At 41.1% G+C, this 20269-nt stretch overlaps 1 protein-coding gene across 1 annotated transcript in view; it reads right to left on the bottom strand.

Annotated features, from left to right (window-relative positions):
- Positions 1-19996, bottom strand: part of FHIP2A (FHF complex subunit HOOK interacting protein 2A) — a 35437-nt gene extending 15441 nt beyond the window's left edge. The window contains exons 1-12 of the mRNA XM_056850672.1: positions 19868-19996; positions 14003-14081; positions 12920-13089; positions 11282-11386; positions 10966-11088; positions 6819-7103; positions 5127-5323; positions 4761-4875; positions 4582-4658; positions 4318-4510; positions 3150-3319; positions 1699-1842 (exon numbers count right to left, since the gene is read on the bottom strand). Of these exons, the coding sequence (XP_056706650.1) occupies positions 1699-1842; positions 3150-3319; positions 4318-4510; positions 4582-4658; positions 4761-4875; positions 5127-5323; positions 6819-7103; positions 10966-11088; positions 11282-11386; positions 12920-13089; positions 14003-14081; positions 19868-19912 (1703 nt within the window). The 5' untranslated portion in view covers positions 19913-19996. The remainder of the gene's footprint in view (positions 1-1698; positions 1843-3149; positions 3320-4317; positions 4511-4581; positions 4659-4760; positions 4876-5126; positions 5324-6818; positions 7104-10965; positions 11089-11281; positions 11387-12919; positions 13090-14002; positions 14082-19867) is intronic.
- Between the last annotated feature and the right edge of the window lie 273 nt (positions 19997-20269).

Below are 20269 nucleotides of genomic sequence, written 5' to 3'. Positions count from 1 at the left end.
TTAAACTTTCTTTCCTGCATGCTTGAATTTGTCTTCGATAACTACGAATTCCACCCACTCTGTGAGCAAAGAACGTTTGAGCCAAGAAACGTCATGTGGAATCTATTATCTACAAAAATGGTTTAAACTGTGCCTTTAATGTTCCATCTGATAAACAAAAGATGAAAAATACAACCAACCATTTTAGGAAATACTAGTTTTTTATCTGGGTTAATAGTATATGGGAACTATGATTATAGTAAGTCCATGTTAAGCAACTGATGGTACTAGGTAAAAAGTCCTTTTGTAAAGATAAGTATCACCTGGCTTAACATCATTATTTCTGGCCTCACATTTGGATTTTGCTAAACTGCTAGTTTTCATGAATGTGGGCTTTATTTGTGGGTTTTTTTGCTTAATTTAATGACTGATATACAAACCTGAGAATACCAGCTTTCAAATTTCTAATCAACAAGATTGTGAATATATTCTGAAAATGTGCAGGCAGGCAGCATTTGTAAACGTTTCCAGGGTTCAAAAGATGAAAGCTTCTGTGCCCTGCCTGACCACGTACCCTCCTCATTACTTTATTCAGGCTGTAATCATAAGAACGCTTTTCTGGGAATAAGTTCCACTGAATAAAATGGGACTTCCTTCTGAGAAGATCTGCTTAAGTTTGCTCTCTTGTTTAACAATAGTCTTAAATTTCATCCCCTTTTCCTCCTGCTACTAGAAGGCTGTTGCATTGTACATGTTTTCCATTCTGAAAATTTTCTTGTCACCTTTTCTATTTATTCATCCTCATTTACATGTGTTAATTATAGAGGCATCTAGATATCCCATGCTAATGTCTAATTTAGGTTTCCTATCTGGAAATGCTGCATAAATATAATTTATAATTGCTTCAACATTTACCCAGGTTGATGAATACAGAAATTGGTTAAACAGAGTGTGAATTTATCTGGCATGGGGGGAGAATATGCATGTGGCGATGTGTGTGCACAGTGTAACTCTTAACCTGCTGCCTAGCTGAGAGGCTTATCCTTCCCACATCAACAAAAACTCTTACGAAATTCAAATAAAACCTGAACTGATTATTCTCTCAACCGCTGTTGGAAAAGCACCACCACCTAGTGGCATTTGTCTTTTAGTTTCTTCTTTTCTCTTTGAGCTGTCTGTTTCACTGTTTTACTTGTGCATATTACACAGCAGTATGTCTGCTCATTACCTCATGATCAAACCCCAAATTATTATATGAATGAAGAACATGTTATAGATGAACATGTTACAGAAACATGATGTAGGTTACGAATACAGAAATATTTTTTTTAGAGTCTGAAAAACCGTTTCTTTATGATTTCAGGGAGCCTGGGTACTATACCTTAGGAACTGTCTTGACAGAATAATTTCTTTCCACACAGCCAACTCATTTTTTGCTTTTCCCCTTCCTCCACTCACTCCCCCTTTCACACTCCCTCACCCCCAAACAGTGGCAATGGTCTTTCCTATCCCACAAAACATAAACCTCTACCATCTTTTGAAAAGCCAGAGATATACGCCAGCTGGGCTCCATCAGTCCTACAACCCTACTTTTTGATGGGGGAAGTGGAGAGGAAAGGTCACAGCACATCCAGAAGAACTAGAGAGGGGTTGATAATATATGTTTCATGATTATTTATTTTAAAAGAAAATTATTTACTTATTAAGTTCAACTCTTACCTATTTACAATTTTATGAACTTCTGTCTTCCCGTCACTTTTCAGATGTTCTGGGCTGGCAGGTGGAGAAGCGCTAAGCCACTCTTGGTTTGACAGCATGGTATCAGGAGAAAGATCAGTAAATAATGGATCTTCTTCCAAGTCTCTGTGAATTTGGTATAAAACAAGGAAAGGAAGGCTTTGTTCTTTATTTTTTAAACCCAGAACATTATTCACTATTCTGATGAAAGCCAATTAATCTGGGATACAAAGAGCTGCTTTAGGCAAGTTCAAAGGTGTGTATTAATTCAGTGGAACTTTGGTCTTTTTGGCCAACCATAAACGGCTTTAGAAATTAGCCTCAAAAACAGTTTGCAATGTGGTGCCGGCATTGGTGTGCAAGGAACAGAAATACAAAGTTCCTCTCTGGGTAGGCAGAATTAGTCCCACAGTCCTTTGGATACTGCCCTGGTTTTACTACTTTAAGCGCCTTCTGTGTGTTGAAGATAAGCAGACAGTATTACTAGTTAACATTAATAGAGTTCATTAGAGAGCCAGCGTGGTGTATTGGTTAAGAGTGGCATACTCTAAGCTGCAGAACTAGGTTCAATTCCCCATGCCTCCACATGAAGCTTGCTGGGTGACTTTGGGCCAGTCAGAGTTCTCTCAGAACTCTCTCAGCCCATGCAGAGGCAGGCAATGGCAAACCACCTCCGAAAGTCTCTTGCCTTGAAATCCCTACGGGGTTGCCATAAGTCAGCTGTGACTTATGGCACATGCGCACTCACAGAGTTCATTAACGACAAATTGACTGGCAGATAAATAAAGCAAGAAAGCATATTCTTGTGGTCTGAAGGGGGCTTACAAATTTCTGATCCATTAGAAACACGGTCTATAGTGCAGGATAATGCGCAAGATTAGGGAGTTCTTAATGTTTGCCACAGCAAGCCCCTAAAAATTAACAGCTTGAGTCTAACATAAAGGCTTCCAGAACTTATTCATGTAAATCAATCACAAAGGGAAGAAGCAATTTCAGATGAGTAAAATATATTTAAGGTCCTGAAAATAGAACCCAGAAAAATAATAATGAACCCTGCAAAAATTAAGGAATTTTTCCATATTATTTCCACCATGAAATAATGCATGTACTAAGGCACCTAGCCACATGTGTTAAACTGAAGGAGATGATCAAAGTGTGAAAAGGAAGCTCAATTAAGACATACACAAAGGAAGAAGGATACAATACCATTGCTGTAATGACCTTAACATGGTATAGACACTATACTATGAATGATTTAGGGATAAAGCGTTGTATATAACCCCCCTCCCCAATCATTCAGAATTTTCTTCCAGTGTTTGATTGTTCAGAAACTGCTATATAATGCTGGTTTGGTAACAATTTGGAAGATACTCCAAATACTGCAGAACTGTTCAGTGACACAGAAGGAAGGGGGAAGAGGGAAAAGAACGTACACAGCTCCTGCTATCTGGCCATTCTCCACCACATCTTTATCTTCTTGGCAGGGTGGTTTATATTCTGTGTAGTTTCTTTCCTCTAAATTTCTAAGAACCAAGTTATAAAGAATGTGCTCATCAGGCTTTTGCAAAAGGTGCTCAAACATTCTTAGTGTCATTATGCTGATCTGCAATAGTAAAAAAGAAAATGGCATTAAAGACAGTGACCCAAGATCCTGCTTGACTGGGCTCATGCCTACATGCTCCACATACTGAACAATATTCTACTTCTTTAATTTTGTTTGTCTTTTCCACACATCTTCTCAGTGCTGGTAGCTTCTGATCACTGAGAAAGCCAACAGATAAAAGACTCATCCCCCAAATTATCAGTCTACATATTTTACTTTGGTTCTTTTCATTTGATATACAACAGAAAGACTTTGACTTGTCAGGCAGCCATTATCGAAAGCTTCAGCAAACAATGCCATCCTAAGCAATCTTACACCCTTCTAACTGACTTTGTGTAAAGTGGATTAGGATGGCACTGAAAGTCTAAACCATGACAGAGGTTGCATATGTGGAGAAATATAAAAGTTTGAGGTGATCAATTTAAAGTCTAGCACAATACTCTTGAGTCCTACACCCACACAAACATCACTGCAGAGCATAAGTTTTAATTTCTGTTTTCTTAAATGATTATAATCTATCATATCTCTAGTACTTTTAATGCAGGGGTGGGGAACCTTTTTCCTGCCAAGGGCCATTTGCACATTTATGACATCATTCAGGGGCCATACCAGGTATAGATCTCCCGGTGGTGGGGGGGAAGAGGCTAGGGTTGCCATGTCTCCAGCCACCACCTGGAGGTTGGCAACCCCAGGGGAGGCCACACAGAGAAGGCCTGCAGGGTGCCCCCACTCCCCCCTCCCAGGCGGAAGGGCAGCCAGCAGTGGGCCCGAGCAAGCGAGGTGCCAGGGGGGCGCAGCCCACAGTCGATCGGCAAGGGAGGAAGGAAAACAGAGAAAGAGAAAAAGGGAGGGAGGGAGAAAGATGAGATACACAAACACACTACGTTTTTCAAAGTTGCTGAGCATCTGAGGGACTGACCTAAGGATCTAAAGATAGTGGTTTACTGATGTGATGACACTGACAGTATTTTGGAAAACACCACGTGATAATTTCTTACCTCATCTGAAATGTGATCGCAGTGTTCGATTAAACGATATCGCAATGGATGCCTGTTGATGTCCGTCAGTGTTTCCGGCTCCCTTTGTTCTCCAAGGATGAAGCAAACCATTTCATGCACTAGGACGTTCGAAGTGACTTGACGAACGATACGATGCAATAGAGCGGTTGATGTGAGAATCCCAATCTCTGAACTAAACACAAGAAGGGTATTAGGCAAATGTGGGGGAGCCCCATCTCTTTCTCAAGGGAAAAGATTACTTACGTTTGCATTAGCTGGGGCTCCATGACGCCGATGAAAAAACGGTCTCGTATTGAGCTTGCCATGGCAATGGCCGTGGTCTGAAATAAAGAACACAGAGAAGTTGCCTTTCTGATTCAGAAAAGTTTTCCAAACTCATTTTAGATGGTACACAAACAATGGTTAAGAAAGGCATCTCTAACCTTCTGAGCTTCCTTGATGAGCTGATCACAGTAATCAAACCAGGAGAGAAATGAAATCAGGGCTCTTTTCCCTGGAAAAGCGGATGTATCTTCTTTGTGGCTGTATGAATCCAAGCTGAATGGCAGCAAGAAAAAAACACTGAGCACATACAATTTGGAGCGTACTCGGTTCTCATCACAAATCAACCAGAGGTAATCTGACTACAGTTCAAGAATATTGCTGGTGTTACTGATGCCTCCATGTTTACTATTTCTGAGCTACCTGAAGCTCAATGAATAAGGTGGGATGTAAATGTCTAAAAAAAACCCTAATTAAAATGGCTCAGGGCATAAGATGGAATGCAAATAAAGACAATATATTCTTACCCCCAGTTAACACCTTCCACCGTTTCGATATCTAAGGGATCCACTGACTGAGGGAGGGCTTTGTACAGGGAGGCCAGCCGGTCCGTCAGCAGTTCGCACAAGCACGTACTTTGTGTCAGGCATCTGGCAGCAGCTGGCTCAGGCAAGCTTACTAGAAGCATGAGGCCTTCACAAGCTTTCACAGCTATTCGGCCATCCTGTCACACATGAGAAGAAGGCAAAAATAACATTTTCTTGGGGTTCAAAAGTTCAATGTTTAGAGCAGCTGTTTACATTACTTTTGTTTTTGTTCATAAAAGGAAAAAGCAGAACTCTGTACAACCAGCACTACATCCTAGAATATATCCCAATAAATCAACAAAGTGCTGCCTCAGCCACTTCTATCATGCTAGTTTCCATGCCCAGCTAAATACTTCAAGTAACTACAGCTTACCTCTGTCCTAAGCATACAGCTCACCCCATCCTAAGAACTTTTACTTTGTTCAATGGGGCTTATTTCCAAGAAGCACCTGCATAAGAATGCAGCCTAATGTAGTGAAGGTGGCAAAGCAAAGTGGGTGAATGTGAGAGGTGGGAAGTCCTGGTTTAAATCTCACCAGGCCCATAAACTTACTATAAACCACTACTCACTCAATACAGCTCCCTATCAACAATATGGCAAGGATTACTAACATAATGGATATGAAACACTTTGACCACTGTCAGTGCTATATCAATAGTAATACTTAACATCATCTCCACTGACACATGAGTAACTGCAGATAACTATTGGGTAGAAAATGAGACTTGCAATCCCGAGGAATGCTGTCAAGAGCACCAGTTTGGGCACCAGTAGTAAAAACACGTTCACACACAGTGCAAATATTATCTTCTCACTTATGAGGGTAATAAAGCTTCTTGCTCCAAGCCTAGCATCTACTACTTGCTTTCTAGTGGAGAGCCTATGGTCATTTACACAAGGGTTGTTTGCCTTGGCTTGGATGCTATTCGCAAGCAGGTTCTCCCCCACCCCGCCCCCACTTCCCCACAGGGTTGTGGTGCTTATGAGCACCTCCTAGGCATTCCCTGTCTTCCCTGAGATCTTTCCCAAACCTGCTTTGTGACAACACTTTGGAAAAGAATGCAGCAAAGCCAGGGTGTCACCCACGTAAATAGGAAAGCTCGGGTCTTTATTTTCCCATCCATATCTGCATCATTTAGCCTGCCTCAGCCCCTCACAACAGTCATTTCCCCCCGACCACCTGTATCTCCACTTCCTTGCACCAGGTCACCATCAGCCTTTGCTGGAACAACGTTCACGCTGTAATGCTGTTGGCGCCAGCAACCTCCCTAGACTCATGGACCTTAGTCTCAAGCAGGATGGGGGTGGAGGGAATGTAGAAACACACTGTGTATTTTCTACCAGGACAGGAATATTTTCCTTCAAAACTAAATGTCACATAAAGCGATATTCATGCGTTTGAATAGAAAAAAAATACAAGCTGTCTACCAATAAAAGTTAAAATGCATTCACAATATATGTGCAAAATATGAAAATGGATGCTACCAAATTACAGAACATTCAGACCCTTCCTACAATGGAGAATTTCTGTTCAATCAAGGAAAGCCTTCTGATCTCAATACATACACACTTCTCTCCTCAACATCCAAATGTAAATTTGGCCTCGTCAGACAGAGTCAAACACAACTCACCGGGCTTTTGGTGAGATTGAGTAGAGAATTCACCAAATTATAGTTCCCATGTGGATGAACAGCCAAAGCCTCGGGGGATGTAGGGACACTTAATTCATCCAGACTTGTGGACAGGTCATCTGCCAGCTGAGGAAGGTCATTTCCTCTCTGTCCTTGTTCCACTCTTGGTGTTTCTTTGAGCTGAACAGATTGTTCCGGATCAGTCATCCCAAAATCCTGGCCTTTTTGAATGTCTTCTGCAATTAAGCTGGCTGTGCTTTTTGAAGCCACTGCTTTTAGCTTGTTCTGAAAAGTGTAAGATCCATACAGAGAATTACATAGACAAATAAAATGGTGTTTGCCCTAAAAGAGAAATACATCAAAAGGAACACTTCCTAACTAAAGCAGTCACAAATGCAAAGGACGTTATCCTAAATGAATGAAGCAGCAGTGAAAATACAGGCAGATGGTTCTGTGGGGGCTAAAGTACTTTTAATAATAAAAGTTACATTATCTGCAATGTACTGCAGCTCAGATAGTACTGAAGAGATGCAGCATTTTATCTTTTAAAGAGTGGAGAAACTTTCAATCCCAATTGGATCTTGATATGGATCAAGTGACGAGTTGCTCATTTAATACTTGTGATTCATTAACTTTCTTCCAGCAATCTTTCAACGTTGAGCCCTCATTTATATATCTTACATTGTATTTCATCCATTATTATCTTGTGGTTACTTGAAATGTATACATAATAGACTTGTATGATTAAAAAACATTATTTGTTCATGTTCCAGCCAAGAAAATACTAATGGTGCTTCAGATGTGTGGACTGTATTCCACAGAGGTTGTTGGCTATACAGCTATGATCAAAAGACCAGCATTAACTCAAAGGCTCAACACTTCTCCAACATACATCTTTTAAACAAGCCTCTGTGTCAGTCAGTCCAACAGGTCTGCAAATAAATGTCCTTTCCTTATTCCATCAAGTCACTGAAACAAGTGGCTGCTGCTTGATTTGTCCTATCTTCAGTACAAATGTCACATTGACTATATGAAGTCAACCTTTTGACACCAACAGATGCAACAGAAAATGTGGATTTTCAGGTCAAGACCCCAATCCATCTTATCATTGTAGTTCTGGAAATACCATTTCTGATTCCAATCTAATCATGCTTCTATGCAGCATACCTCTAAGAAAAACAAAAGATGTTCTAAGAACCAGGAGTTACTGTCAGGAAATGGATCAAAAGACAAAAAATGTGGCCATATTCCCCTACCCATGAAAACTATTACTGTGCACTTGGAATGATAACAAAACCTTATGAATCTTACTGAAGGTCTTGGAGATGTCTTGATTCATCTTCTTGAAGTGAGAAAATTACACTCCTGCTAATAAATCTTATCCTTGAAGATGAAATTAATGCATCTTTCATGGGAAAGCCAACAGGATGGAATTCATCTATTAAACTAAGCCCGCATAAACACCAGTTGTGCAAATAAATACCCCTGAGCAATGCTGTATGGTCACACAAGTTTTTCTTTCTGGAGGAACGTGCGACACTCCATGCATCAAAGAAAACAAACTCATGGCACTTAGATATATTTAAGTCTGTATCCACCCTATACTAGTAATTCCAATGTATGTATTGGGCAGAAGAGGAAAGAAGAGGACAAAAAGCAAAAAATAAATAAATAGAAGAATTAATGAGCACAGGATTACAGTATATCACTGCAATATCATTTCTACAATATCATTTGCACTAAAACATCTCACTCCACATACATTTTTTATCTTGGTCTTCTACCAAGGAGTTCAAGATTGCATACGTGGTTCAGCCTTGCTAACCATACATGGCTTTCTGGCATCATAACTAAATTACACTGTTGCCTACATGTGCAGCAGTAGCACATCAGGGCACATCAGGAATTCATGGCCACACACTCAAGAACAGCTGCTCAATTTAAATGTGACACTGGCTGAGTGTTAACTGTTGATGACTAGGTTTCTTTTTGAAATTTGGACCTAGAGAGGGGAAGTGGGTCAATGATATAAAATAGCCACAACAAGTCATTACGTTACTTTCCCAATAAATATTGAAAATTAGCACAGCTGTAAGATAAAAATAAGACATAGACCATAAGGGCTATGCCTAGAAACAGAATTGACCCTCCGAAAGCATGGCTTTATGTATTCTTTGACCAGCTCCAGGTGTCTTTTGTTTCCAAGAGTTAGATACTAAAGACCTCCTCAGTACTGCGGCTGCAGACTGGAATCAGCTCACAATAATTCAGTTAGTTGGTTAAGAAAAAGCAAAACAAAACTCAACAACTGTCAGTTGATGCATCAACTCAGCAAAACATTCAAGGGTCACGAGTCTTTCATGCAGTCCTGAGGCCCACCTGCTCACCTGCCTCCTGGAAGTATGTAAGACTGAACCTTGAACCACCTAATAGGAAAGTTTAATGAAAGAGGCCATATGTTTTCTGATTCATGATTACCACCAAGGAACTTCATTGCTAGCCCAGTAAGGATAGTAAAAACAAGCAACAGTTTGCTATATATAATAGAAAGAAGGGGGGGGGGGAACCAACTAAGTTCAGTGGCAAATGGCAAGCAGTTATATTCTTCAGATCTTTGTAAAGACTGAGCAAGATAAAAAAGTCCCATACCAGCTTTTAAACAAACCTGCACAACCACAAATAATATCCTAATAAAGTTCCCATAATAAAAACAAGTATCATACTCTGATAGGTCTTGTATGGACCACTATTTTCAACATGCTATTATGTATGCATAAAAATATTATATTATTTGATCTTTGCCTGGATATCATTAATTTTAAAGATGTAAGGAAGTTGACATCTCGTTTATCTATCTGCACCCCTTCCCTATGCTGCCGTCTGTAAATTAATCCTGAATGCCAGTGACGTCTACAAGTAGGAGACAAGTGTAGACTGGCTTTACAGAAGCTATGCCTTCATTTGTTCCCCTTCAAGCAGAATTTTTCTACTCCTACTCTCAGCTTTAATTCCTGTAGTCTAGAAAGTGAGAGGGAGTCTATAGAAATGTCACTCTCTCTGTAACAGAAAACAATTAGATATTGTAGAATGTAGAAAGAAATACTGGTAAATATATCAGCTAAATAACTAAACAACATATACACATAAGGCGTGCAGCGATACATAAAACCCTAGTAATACCCAGTGTCCCAAAGATGAAACAGAAAACAAAGTTCTCAAACCCATTTCTAAATGCAGATATTCCCACAACTCGCCAGCATTTGTTACTTCCCACTCTTGTAGTGTTGGCTTTCATCAAAGGTTGTCTTATGGGAGGGGAGCGGAATCAAGCTGGGGAAAAAATCCTTTCTAAGATGATGACTTGGTTTTTTATACCCTACTTTTTCTACCTTAGAGAGTCTCAAAGCGGCTTACGATCACCTTCCCTTCCTCTTCCCACAACAGGCACTTTGTGAGGTAGGTGGGGCTGAGAGAGTTCTGAGAGAATTGTGACTAGCCCAAGGTATCCAGCAGGCTTCATGTGGAGGAGTGGGGAATCGAACCTGGCTCTCCAGATTAGAGTCCACCACTCTTAACCACTACACCACACTGGCTTTCAAGTCATGGCAGGAGTGAACTGATACTTCCTAAATAGCTTGAACGCATCTGACTAAACCACAAAAAGCAAAGATGGATGTACTCCTTTGGTTATGTGCAGGAACAACAGAGATTGATTACACTGTCCTGATATACCTAAAGCAACAGAGTCCCTATTGGAAAAAGACTGATGAAAAATGCCTTCATTAAATAAATGTGTGTGTCTAAAGTGCCGTCAACTCACAGCCGACTTATGGCGACCCCCTTATGGGGTTTTCAAGGCAAGAGACTAACAGAGGTGGTTTGCCAGTGCCTTCCTCTGAATAGTGACCCTGGAATTCCTTGGTGGTCTCCCATCCAAATACTAACCAGGACTAACCCTGCTTAGCTTCCAAGAGCTGACCAGATTGGGTTAGCTTGGGCTATCCACGTCAGGGCAATAAATAAATACTAGTTCACCTCTACGTGGGATGTAACTTTAAAAAGATCTAGACAGCACAACCCGTATTATACCATTCTCAGAAAGCCTCTTTTGTACCATTACAACTATTAAGCTATATGAGCCACCCACCTCAAGGAAGAAGTTAACTAAGTATGGATCCTGTTTCAGCTTTGCACACACTATGCAGAGAAACTGTATTTCTTCATTTTCTGTAGGTGCAGCCAAGACTTCACCACAAAGTCTGATTAATTTCTGTCAAAAGAAACAACAAACAGTCAAAACTAAAACTCAAAGGAAAAACTCCTACATCTGTATCTATTGTAGAATTGTAAAACAAAAGTATAACACTGGGCACTATGATATTTTTAAAATAGCAATACTGAAATGCTACATCCAGAACACAAGAAGAAGTGATTAAAAATTTCTTTTAAAATGAGATCAGTACCTGCACAGGTCTGTGCACATTTATATGTGGAAGAAGAGGCTGCCGTATTCTTCCCAGAAGTTTTGTATAAAAAGACAGAACCTGCTGCTTCATGCCTGGCGGACACTAAATAGAACAACAAATACACAACAAGGATCACATGAAAAATGGTAAAAACTGGTAAACAACAGCAACAGTGAGTCTAAGAACATTAATTTAGTAACATCAAATATATCTGACATCTTAATGGTTTTAAAATATCGACAACTGATGCAAAGCTGTTGATCTAAATCAGTGAAGAATGTTAACTCTTGCTAATGTATTCTATGAAGTTCACATCAGCGTTTTGATTTCATTAACTGAGCCAACCACAAAATGGCTGCCACAGGAGGCGGAGTCACACACACAGAGGAAGCCCAAGCGAAGGGGAGAAGAGGGGTAACTTAAAAATACAGCGGGAAAGAGTGAGAGAGAATAAAACCAACACTGTGGTGGCAGCAACCACTGAAACAATTTTATTTTGATCTGCCCAGCCAATAGACTGCAGTGGTTTGGATTTGATGAAAAAGTTGTACGAACACCATAAAACAAAGTCTTCAGTACTGAATTTGGATAGGACAAGTACCCTATTGAGGGCACAGTATGTATACCCACAAGCGTTCTTTGAAGTTCCCTTGTCTTATGCTATCCCAAACTACTTAAAAGACCTAACGATCCCTCATTATAGAAGAGCATTTATGTTTGCTTGATTAAATTCTTTTCCCTCAGCCTTACCGGAAGGCCGATTTGCAGGCACAGTGTATCCAGACAGAGTTTGTAAATGTGGATCTGGTCAGAACACATTTTAATGGAGTGTGGAATCTGGTCTGATTTGAGAGAAAGGTATTTGTCCACCCTCTTAATAGGTTATGTGAATTTTAAAAGGTAAAGCACCGGGGTCATTACTGACCCATGGGGTGACATCACATCCCGACGTTTACTAGGCAGACTATGTTTATGGGGTGGTTTGCCATTGCCTTCCCCAGTCATCTACACTTTACCCCCAGGAAGCTGGGTACTCATTTTACCGACCTTGGAAGGATGGAAGGCTGAGTCAACCTCGAGCCGGCTACCCGAAACCGACTTCTGTCAGGATTGAACTCAGGTCGTGAACCGAGCTTTTGACTGCAGCTTCCATCTTAAAAGATGTCCAGTTTTTCCTTGTAGATGAGGATCAGACAACTACCCTAGCAGTCGCTAAATATTTAGCTGTGTTGATTGCTTTGAAGAGGGCTGGATCATGATCTGTTCAAGACCTCTGAGTCAAAAGAACAGTAAGATAAGTTAGTAAGCAAGCAATCTGCCCAGCCAATCGGATCTCCAGTGGCCAGTCAGAAGCTATGCTGGATGAGTGCCATATCTAAACCCATCCACTTTCTAAAAACACTTGGTGGGTGCCAGGAAAGGTGTTGGCGGACACCATGAGGGACCCTGGTTTATACTGGAATTGAATGAGTGTCTTTATACACTCCCATTCTCACCACCACATCTTCACTAGTCCTAACATGTGCCCTCATTTTTTTTCTCAATGGAAAAATAGGAAAATTCCACAACCTGAAATAACCATTTATACTCATTCACAGAATCTAGGCTTTCTGTAGTAGAGCCTGACATACTTACGTCAGCCTTGCCCAGGGTGTACAATGTCTCCAAGATCTTGTGATGTAGCAAATATTCCATGCAAGGCCCTGTTTCCCCAGACTCCCTCTCATTTTCCTCCTGAACTAAAATATCCAACATCTGCTCCAGGTGAGATGGAATGTTGGTATCAGTCACAGGAGCTTTGTCATCTACAGAAAGAGAGCCCATTAAAAATACAGCCTTTATTTTCAGTTCAATATCTGTATGACTACATTCATACAATCACACATATTTTGTCGTTCTTTTTCACTTTCTCCTATCATAGGATTAACAAAAAAAGGCAAACTATTTTTTTTTGTTATTTCACCTATCCTTTGAGATGAACATGCATACAATATAAAGCTCAGCTTTATATTGAAGGGGGATAATTATGCTGTTTTAGAGTTCTATATGCACAAGGGTATCCATCAAAACAAATACAATTTTGTAGTTACTATCTAGTAATAATAACTTTCCAAAAACAATAGAAAAAATATGATTGTGTGTTTTTAATTGCTTGAGGATAAACTCAGCTGCACACCTCCTACTTGTTATTTACATTTTGCACAGCCCTTTTCTGAGGTTAAATCCTCGTATAAAACCTAGCTAATTTAGCTGAGATGGGAAATAAAAAGCATTTTTGAATTTTATACTGGAAGAAGTTGACATCACTGAAGTCAATGAACTCTATCCTGCATTAATTTGCAGAGCAGCTGAATTCAGAGGTGATATCATTTTATACAATGAATCTGGAAGTAATTTTCACTGCCATGCTGCAAGCATATAAATAATCTAGTGGCAAGTTAGCTGTTCCCTATTATGCAAGTGTCTACAAATAACTGTCATTTGAATGCAAAAGAGGAACAAGGTCAAAGGAATGAATTGCAACATCCAAAGACAACTGAACTCTAGACTGGCACCATGAATATACTGGAGTGCAGGCAACTGTGATGTGTCATAGACAAGGTCCATGACTAACGCACATGCCTGATGATTTTATTATTTCCCAAGATCATTTATTACATGGGTAACACACAATAAAGCAGCATTTATTTGACGAAGAGGCAAAGAAGTTTCTCTTACCAGAAGTCTCTATGTAGTAATGGGTAATAGCCTTCCAGTGGTAAACAAAATCTTCTTGCAGTGGAAGGGATGGTGCAAGCTACAGACACGAGAAGAAACAGAAAGCAGACATGACAAAAAGGAAGTTTTAAAAATTGTAGAAAATATACAACGTTTATTAATGCTTCACAACAGAAGCAAAGAATATAACTTACAACAGAACCTTTGACCAAGATCCACTGAAATAGTGGAGATTTTTCTGGTGTAGATATTTATTGATTATTTATTTATTGAATTTATATACCGCTATATCCTGGAGCTCTGTGTATACTGTGAGCTCTGGAGAATGGCCACTAGCCTTTGGCCTTCCTCAGTTTATTCAACAGACCATGATGAAGCAATAATCGATCACCCCAACCCGTCTTTATTTTATGACACTCATGAGCTGGCGGCTACATATATTTCAGGCCCCCTTAAGCTATCCCAACAGTCTGATTCTAATACTCTTTACAGTGTACTGAATATGTACTTGTACCAGTAAGACACAGGTTATATTCTCCATTCAGCACCCTGAAGGATTATGATTCTAAGCACAAACCTTGATATAGCCACATAATCCTATTTTCTATAATGTACATAGTGAGACCAATCGTAAACTGGTCTACTCAGAAACAAGTCCCATGTTATTAAATATGGCTTAATACCAGGAAAGAATCCTTATGAATGCAGCCAGTCTGAATAACAATTGTATGAGCACAAGAAGACTATGTTAAATAGATAGAAAATGTGTGCACGAGATTCCCCCTTCATATTTTATCAACCCTCAGAGTACGGAAGCATTTCAAATGGTAGCCAGAAATGGCTTACAGAATAACTGTCCCCAGCTGTCCCCTTTCCATGCTAGTAATCATCAGAAATATATGGCACTGGCATGGAAACTCACCATGCCATCAGAGATTACCACAGGGAAAGCTATTTTGAAACATGCTATCAATTGGAAGCGTTTCCCTACCACTGTCACCAATGGTCTCCAAATGGCCCAAAATATTCCAGATGCTATGACACTCTGGCAAAAAAACCACTGCAGTTAAAATAAAGTTTTTAGCTACATATTTCCTTTCTAGGTGACTGTGAATAAGTTAAAGCCAAGAGATACAATTTTGTGTCAGGCTTTTTTGCTGGACCACAAATGCTACTATTAAATACAAATCAGTTTGTTGCTATGAATACCCAGGTTCAGTAGCCTCTGCCCCTTAGGAAGGACTGCAAAGAACTACTTGTGGGGACATTAAACAGCAACCCTTGACAGATGCATTTTTTACTCTTGACATGTAGTCAGTCCTCAATCCTTCTAGGTGAACTCAGGATTCATAAAATGTGTCAGGATGGCAATTTCCTTTATAAACCCAATAATTCTTCATCTAAAAATGGCAGGCCTGCTTGACCCTGATCTTTCACACGGAACTTCAGTTTCGAAAGACTTTTTCCGGAAAAAGATTATGTGACTTTTACTAAGTATCTGGAAGATAAAATTCAGTCACTGCATGTTTTCCCAACATCACATCTCCATGGTGCAGAGAAGTATGCCTGTTTAGTTTCTGCATGACTCACACTATTGAAAATATTGAGGGAGTGTGCCCTTTTTATTCTTAATGGTCAGAAAAACGAACTGGGACCAAAATCCTGGAATCTTTATTCAAATGGAACTCTTGAATTAAAAGCCGTGTTAGAGTAAAGGTTGCAAGATCAGTAATGATAAATGTAAAAAATAGAAAGAAAAGCAACATGAGATAAGAAAAGCACTAACTTAGTGGCAAGACTATCTTATCTTGACAGTTTTGGAAAAGGAGGTTCTATTCCACAAAGATTTTAATTTGCCCTCTATATACCTCCTCAAATGCAATGAACCCTGGGCATGGAAGCCTGCACTGAACACCCTAACAAGGAGTTCTCTGCTGCAGGGAGAGAAGTAATTTTTTTAAAGAAATGCTTGCCCACCTGTAGCACAGCATGTGCCAAAACATGCCACTAAGGATCAGATCAAAAAGGATCACCAATACTAGTAGTAACCAATACTAGTAGTAACAATCTTCCGTTTAAAAAAGTTCTGTCAACTTAGGGTTTAAAAATATAGCTTATTGTGTTTAGTACTATTGGTATCAGAACCCCTATTTCTCCCCATAAAAAACCATCAGCATTATCTTGTATCAGACAGACTGTCTTTCCTCATAAACTTGGCATATGCCTCATTTGATGTCATGTGTCAACATCTGACTTTCCTGAGAATAGAGCACCAGGAATCTTCATCGCAGTCTACAGTTACCAAGGAAGCATAGTTGTGGTTTTGTGTATATGAGATCAAAGTGTTGGAGTAGCACTATCATTCTCTAAAAGACAATCTCTCTTAAAGAAGGTCAGTTTTTACAGTATTTGGGCTAGTAGAAGCCGGGTACTTCTAAACCACACAAGAACAGAAGTTATGAATCACTTAGCTCCAAACCTCAGCACATTTCCTTATACCCAACCCTATAATAGCCTTAATATCATCATACAAGTGCACTTAGGATTCCAAATATACCCCCTATAATGTGGGGCTCTTCTTTTTAAAAAACAAAAACAAAAAAAAACTTCTGCTGCTGTAGTGTATCTGAGTTGCCCAGAACTTCAACAGTCTGATCCTATGCAGAGTTAAGGTATATCTAAACTCACTGATTTTCAGTGGAGTAAAGCATGCTTAACTTTTGCATAGGATCAGGCTGTAAGATTCTTTTGTGGTTATACTGCACCTCTAATTCTGTTAACGAACATATCTAGAACTATGATGATCCTCAATCATCCTCATCTTTGGAACTAGGAAGAAATACAGTCCTCAGTTTAACAAACAAAATATTTTTAACAACTTCTAAGAACAGATATCCAGCAGAGATTCTTTCTAACCACCTTGTTTGATACCAGCACCCTTACTTTAGACTACTCAAGAAAACGTCAATAGTACAAAACTGGGAAAAGTACACAAAATCACAACCCAGCATTGTTTCTTAATTACAGGGCCAGGGTCCAGTAACAGACTATGGACTTTTTCACTGATCCCTGATTTTTTAAAAAGAGTCAGAGGTTGCTGCTGCTGACTTAGCTGAGGATGAGAATCCAATGTAATCTAATACATGGTTTCAATTTTTATGATGGTGACAAAAGAATCCACTGCTATCAGACTCAAACCTGTGCTCTTTCATGTCTAATCATGCATTAAGATGTTCAGGGCTCACTTTTAGAATTATGTTTGTCAAAAACAATGATGCGACACTATGCCATTTTCTGTTTTCAAGTTTTATAGGATTTTACTGTGCACTGTTTAGAATTTTATACAAAACTGGCAGTACAGCAATAGTAATTTATTATGTTTTAATATGTCTGATAGTGCAATCCTAAGCACATTTACATCTTTTTAAGACCATTGAAGTAAATGGGTTTCAAAGGGTATACCTATGCCAAAAAAAAAAGATGTACCTATGCTTAGGATAGCACTATCAGTCTCCAAATGACAACTGATTGATTTACTATACAATGACAAACCTGGATTGGCCAACAAGTCTATATTCACAAAGGAGCTGCAACCAGTCCTAGTTTCCTGGTGGGTATACCAATACAAGATATGCTTGCACATCTGCCTCATTCACCCTTTAGATTTTGAGTGTGTATGAAACTACAGAAATACCTAAAAATGCGTATAGAAAGTATGAATTAGGAGAACAAAGAGCCCTGATGCTAAGGAACTAGAATGAGGTAAGATGCCGTATAAACTAGGATTTACAACTGCCTATTTCAATCTAGAAAGATGGGGGGGGGGTTATAGCATAGGCCCATTCTGAATTAAGCAGCACACAAAGCTGGAGAGGAGCACAAAAATGCTGGAGTTTCATCTTCAGTTTGGCTCATAACGCTTACAGAAGAATGTGTTCAAGCAAATCAAAGAGCAATGCAACTGTTCAAAGACAAGCCCTATTTCGCAGCATATAATCAACCTTTGGAATCCTTTGCCACAGGTCACAGAATCCGCTATAGTAACCTGGATATTATATGGAAGGTAAAAGAGTAATTGTAATGAATTTTTATCCCCCAAAGTGGAAATAGGTTGGCATATGAAGTGCCTCCTAGTCTATTACAGAGGCTCAAACGAACTGAAACGTTATTTTTTTTAAAAAATCTGCTTACTGGAAGGATGGTAAGCCTCACACATATCTAACTCACTGCCCAGTTGACAGGACTGTCATCATGCATCACTGATAGGAAAAGTCTACTCAACTCTGAAGCATCATGTTTTAGCAAGCTATTCTTGTTTTTGACATCATGTTTTAGTTGGCTTATCAACCAAATTTTCAGAGCATAAAGTGCTGCTTATTTCAAAGTATATCTGTTCGTCAGGTGTTCAGAGACTGGACATATAAGCGCTACACTTGGTCGTGGTCTCACATGGTTCTTCTCTGTCTATACTTGTCTTGGACCATGGAACAAAGATGTCGGGAGCCTGGGGATCACAGGTCTATTTGAATACAAGCTTATCCCACCAATACCTTTTATAACAGCTCCAGTACCAGCTCATCCCACCAGTACCTTTTATAACAACTCCTCTCAAAAATCACTAAGTAAAATAAATGTACACACAAATATAGACATACACTAGGGCTGTAATACGAAGTGTTTGGAGAGCCTCTTTAATAATGAGCGTGTTCTGGGGGGGTTCATGAAAGGTTCTATGCAGGTGTAAACAGTTGACGTTCTCATCTAGAAAACGGGAGGTCATGAAGATAAAAATGTAACTGTTTACAACGGGGAAGAAAGCCAAATGCTTAATTTCGACAGAGAGGAGACACCCCCCCCCAACTTTAAGCATAGACTGTGGTGGCAAGAGGAATCAACCCAAGCTGAGATACACTGGCTTTATTACTCTAGATAATTTATCTTGCATGGCTCTATGAAAGGGTGGGTGCAGACACAGGAGGTGTGTAGCTATATTGGGGGGGGGGCACTTGGCTAGGATAATAGGGGAACGGGAGAGTGGGGAGGCTAAGGTGTTGCTTGAGCAGGGCCAACATTTAGTGCTCTAGTAGAAAAGGGCCAGAGTCCAGTAGCACCTTAAAGACTAACAAAAATATTTTCTGGTAGGGTATGAGCTTTCGGGAGCCACAGCTCTCTAAATGCAAAAATATTTTCTGGTAGGGTATGAGCTTTCGGGAGCCACAGCTCTCTAAATGCAAAAATATTTTCTGGTCGGGTATGAGCTTTCGGGAGCCACAGCTGTGGCTCAGGAAAGCTCCTACCCTACCAGAAAATATTTTTGTTAGTCTTTCAGGTGCTACTGGACTCTGGCCCTTTTCTACTACTGCAGACAGACTAACAGACTAACTAAGCTGTGGCCCACGAAAGCTCACACCCTGCCAGAAAATACTTTTGTTAGTCTTTAAGGGGCTCCTGGGCTCTGGCCGTTTTCTACGACTGCAGACAGACTACCCACTGTGATTTAGTGCTCTAGTCCAGGGAAACATGTCCACAAGGATAGATGGCCCTCGGGGCCTGGTTTCAGGCGTCTTTTCATTTTAGGCGTCGCCTTTAGGAGAGACGGACGTTCTTGTTTATGGACCTACGGAGACCGTCCAACAGGGCCACGTAACCCAGCCTAAGCGATGAAGGGCTACCGGGAGCGGGGGGGGGGCGAGGCTTGGTCATGCCCAGATCTGCCATTCCCCGTCCCTCCCTCCCTTCCTCCGGGAAGGTGCCTCCCTGAGGCCAACGCGGGCCGCCCGGGTGAGGCCGGGGCCTGGGGCGCCCCCTCGCGTAGGCCCCGAAGGATCCCCGGACTCGCGTGGCGCGCGCGGCCGGCGGCCTTACCGCCTCCACGGCGTGCTGCAGGATGGAGGCGAGCTTGGAGAACATCCTGTCCCGGGACTGCAGCAGCCGCTGCCGGGAGGACCGCGAGAGCTCCTCGATCCGCCGCCTCCGCTCCAGGGTGAGGGCTGCATGCGGGGGGCCTGGCCGCGCGGACGGACGGAGGGAGGGAGGGACGGAGGGAGGGATCACACCGGCGGCCGAAGCGGGCCCGGCCGAGAGGCTCCGCCGCCGCGCCGCTCGCTCCCTCCGCAGCAGCGGCCAAGGGACGCCGTGGCGCTGGCGGAGCCCCACACCCGCCCGGGCCGGGCCGCCCCGGAGCCGAGCGCCTCCCCCCCCCCCGACGGCACAAACGCTCGTCCTCCCACCCCTCCGCCGCAATCCCTGCAGTGCCCGTTGCAGAGG

This window comes from Euleptes europaea, chromosome 5, assembly GCF_029931775.1.
Source record: "Euleptes europaea isolate rEulEur1 chromosome 5, rEulEur1.hap1, whole genome shotgun sequence".
NCBI classification, from domain to species: domain Eukaryota; kingdom Metazoa; phylum Chordata; class Lepidosauria; order Squamata; family Sphaerodactylidae; genus Euleptes; species Euleptes europaea.
The sequence above is the reverse complement of the archived record's forward strand: the minus strand, read 5'-3'. Positions and strand labels throughout refer to the sequence as shown.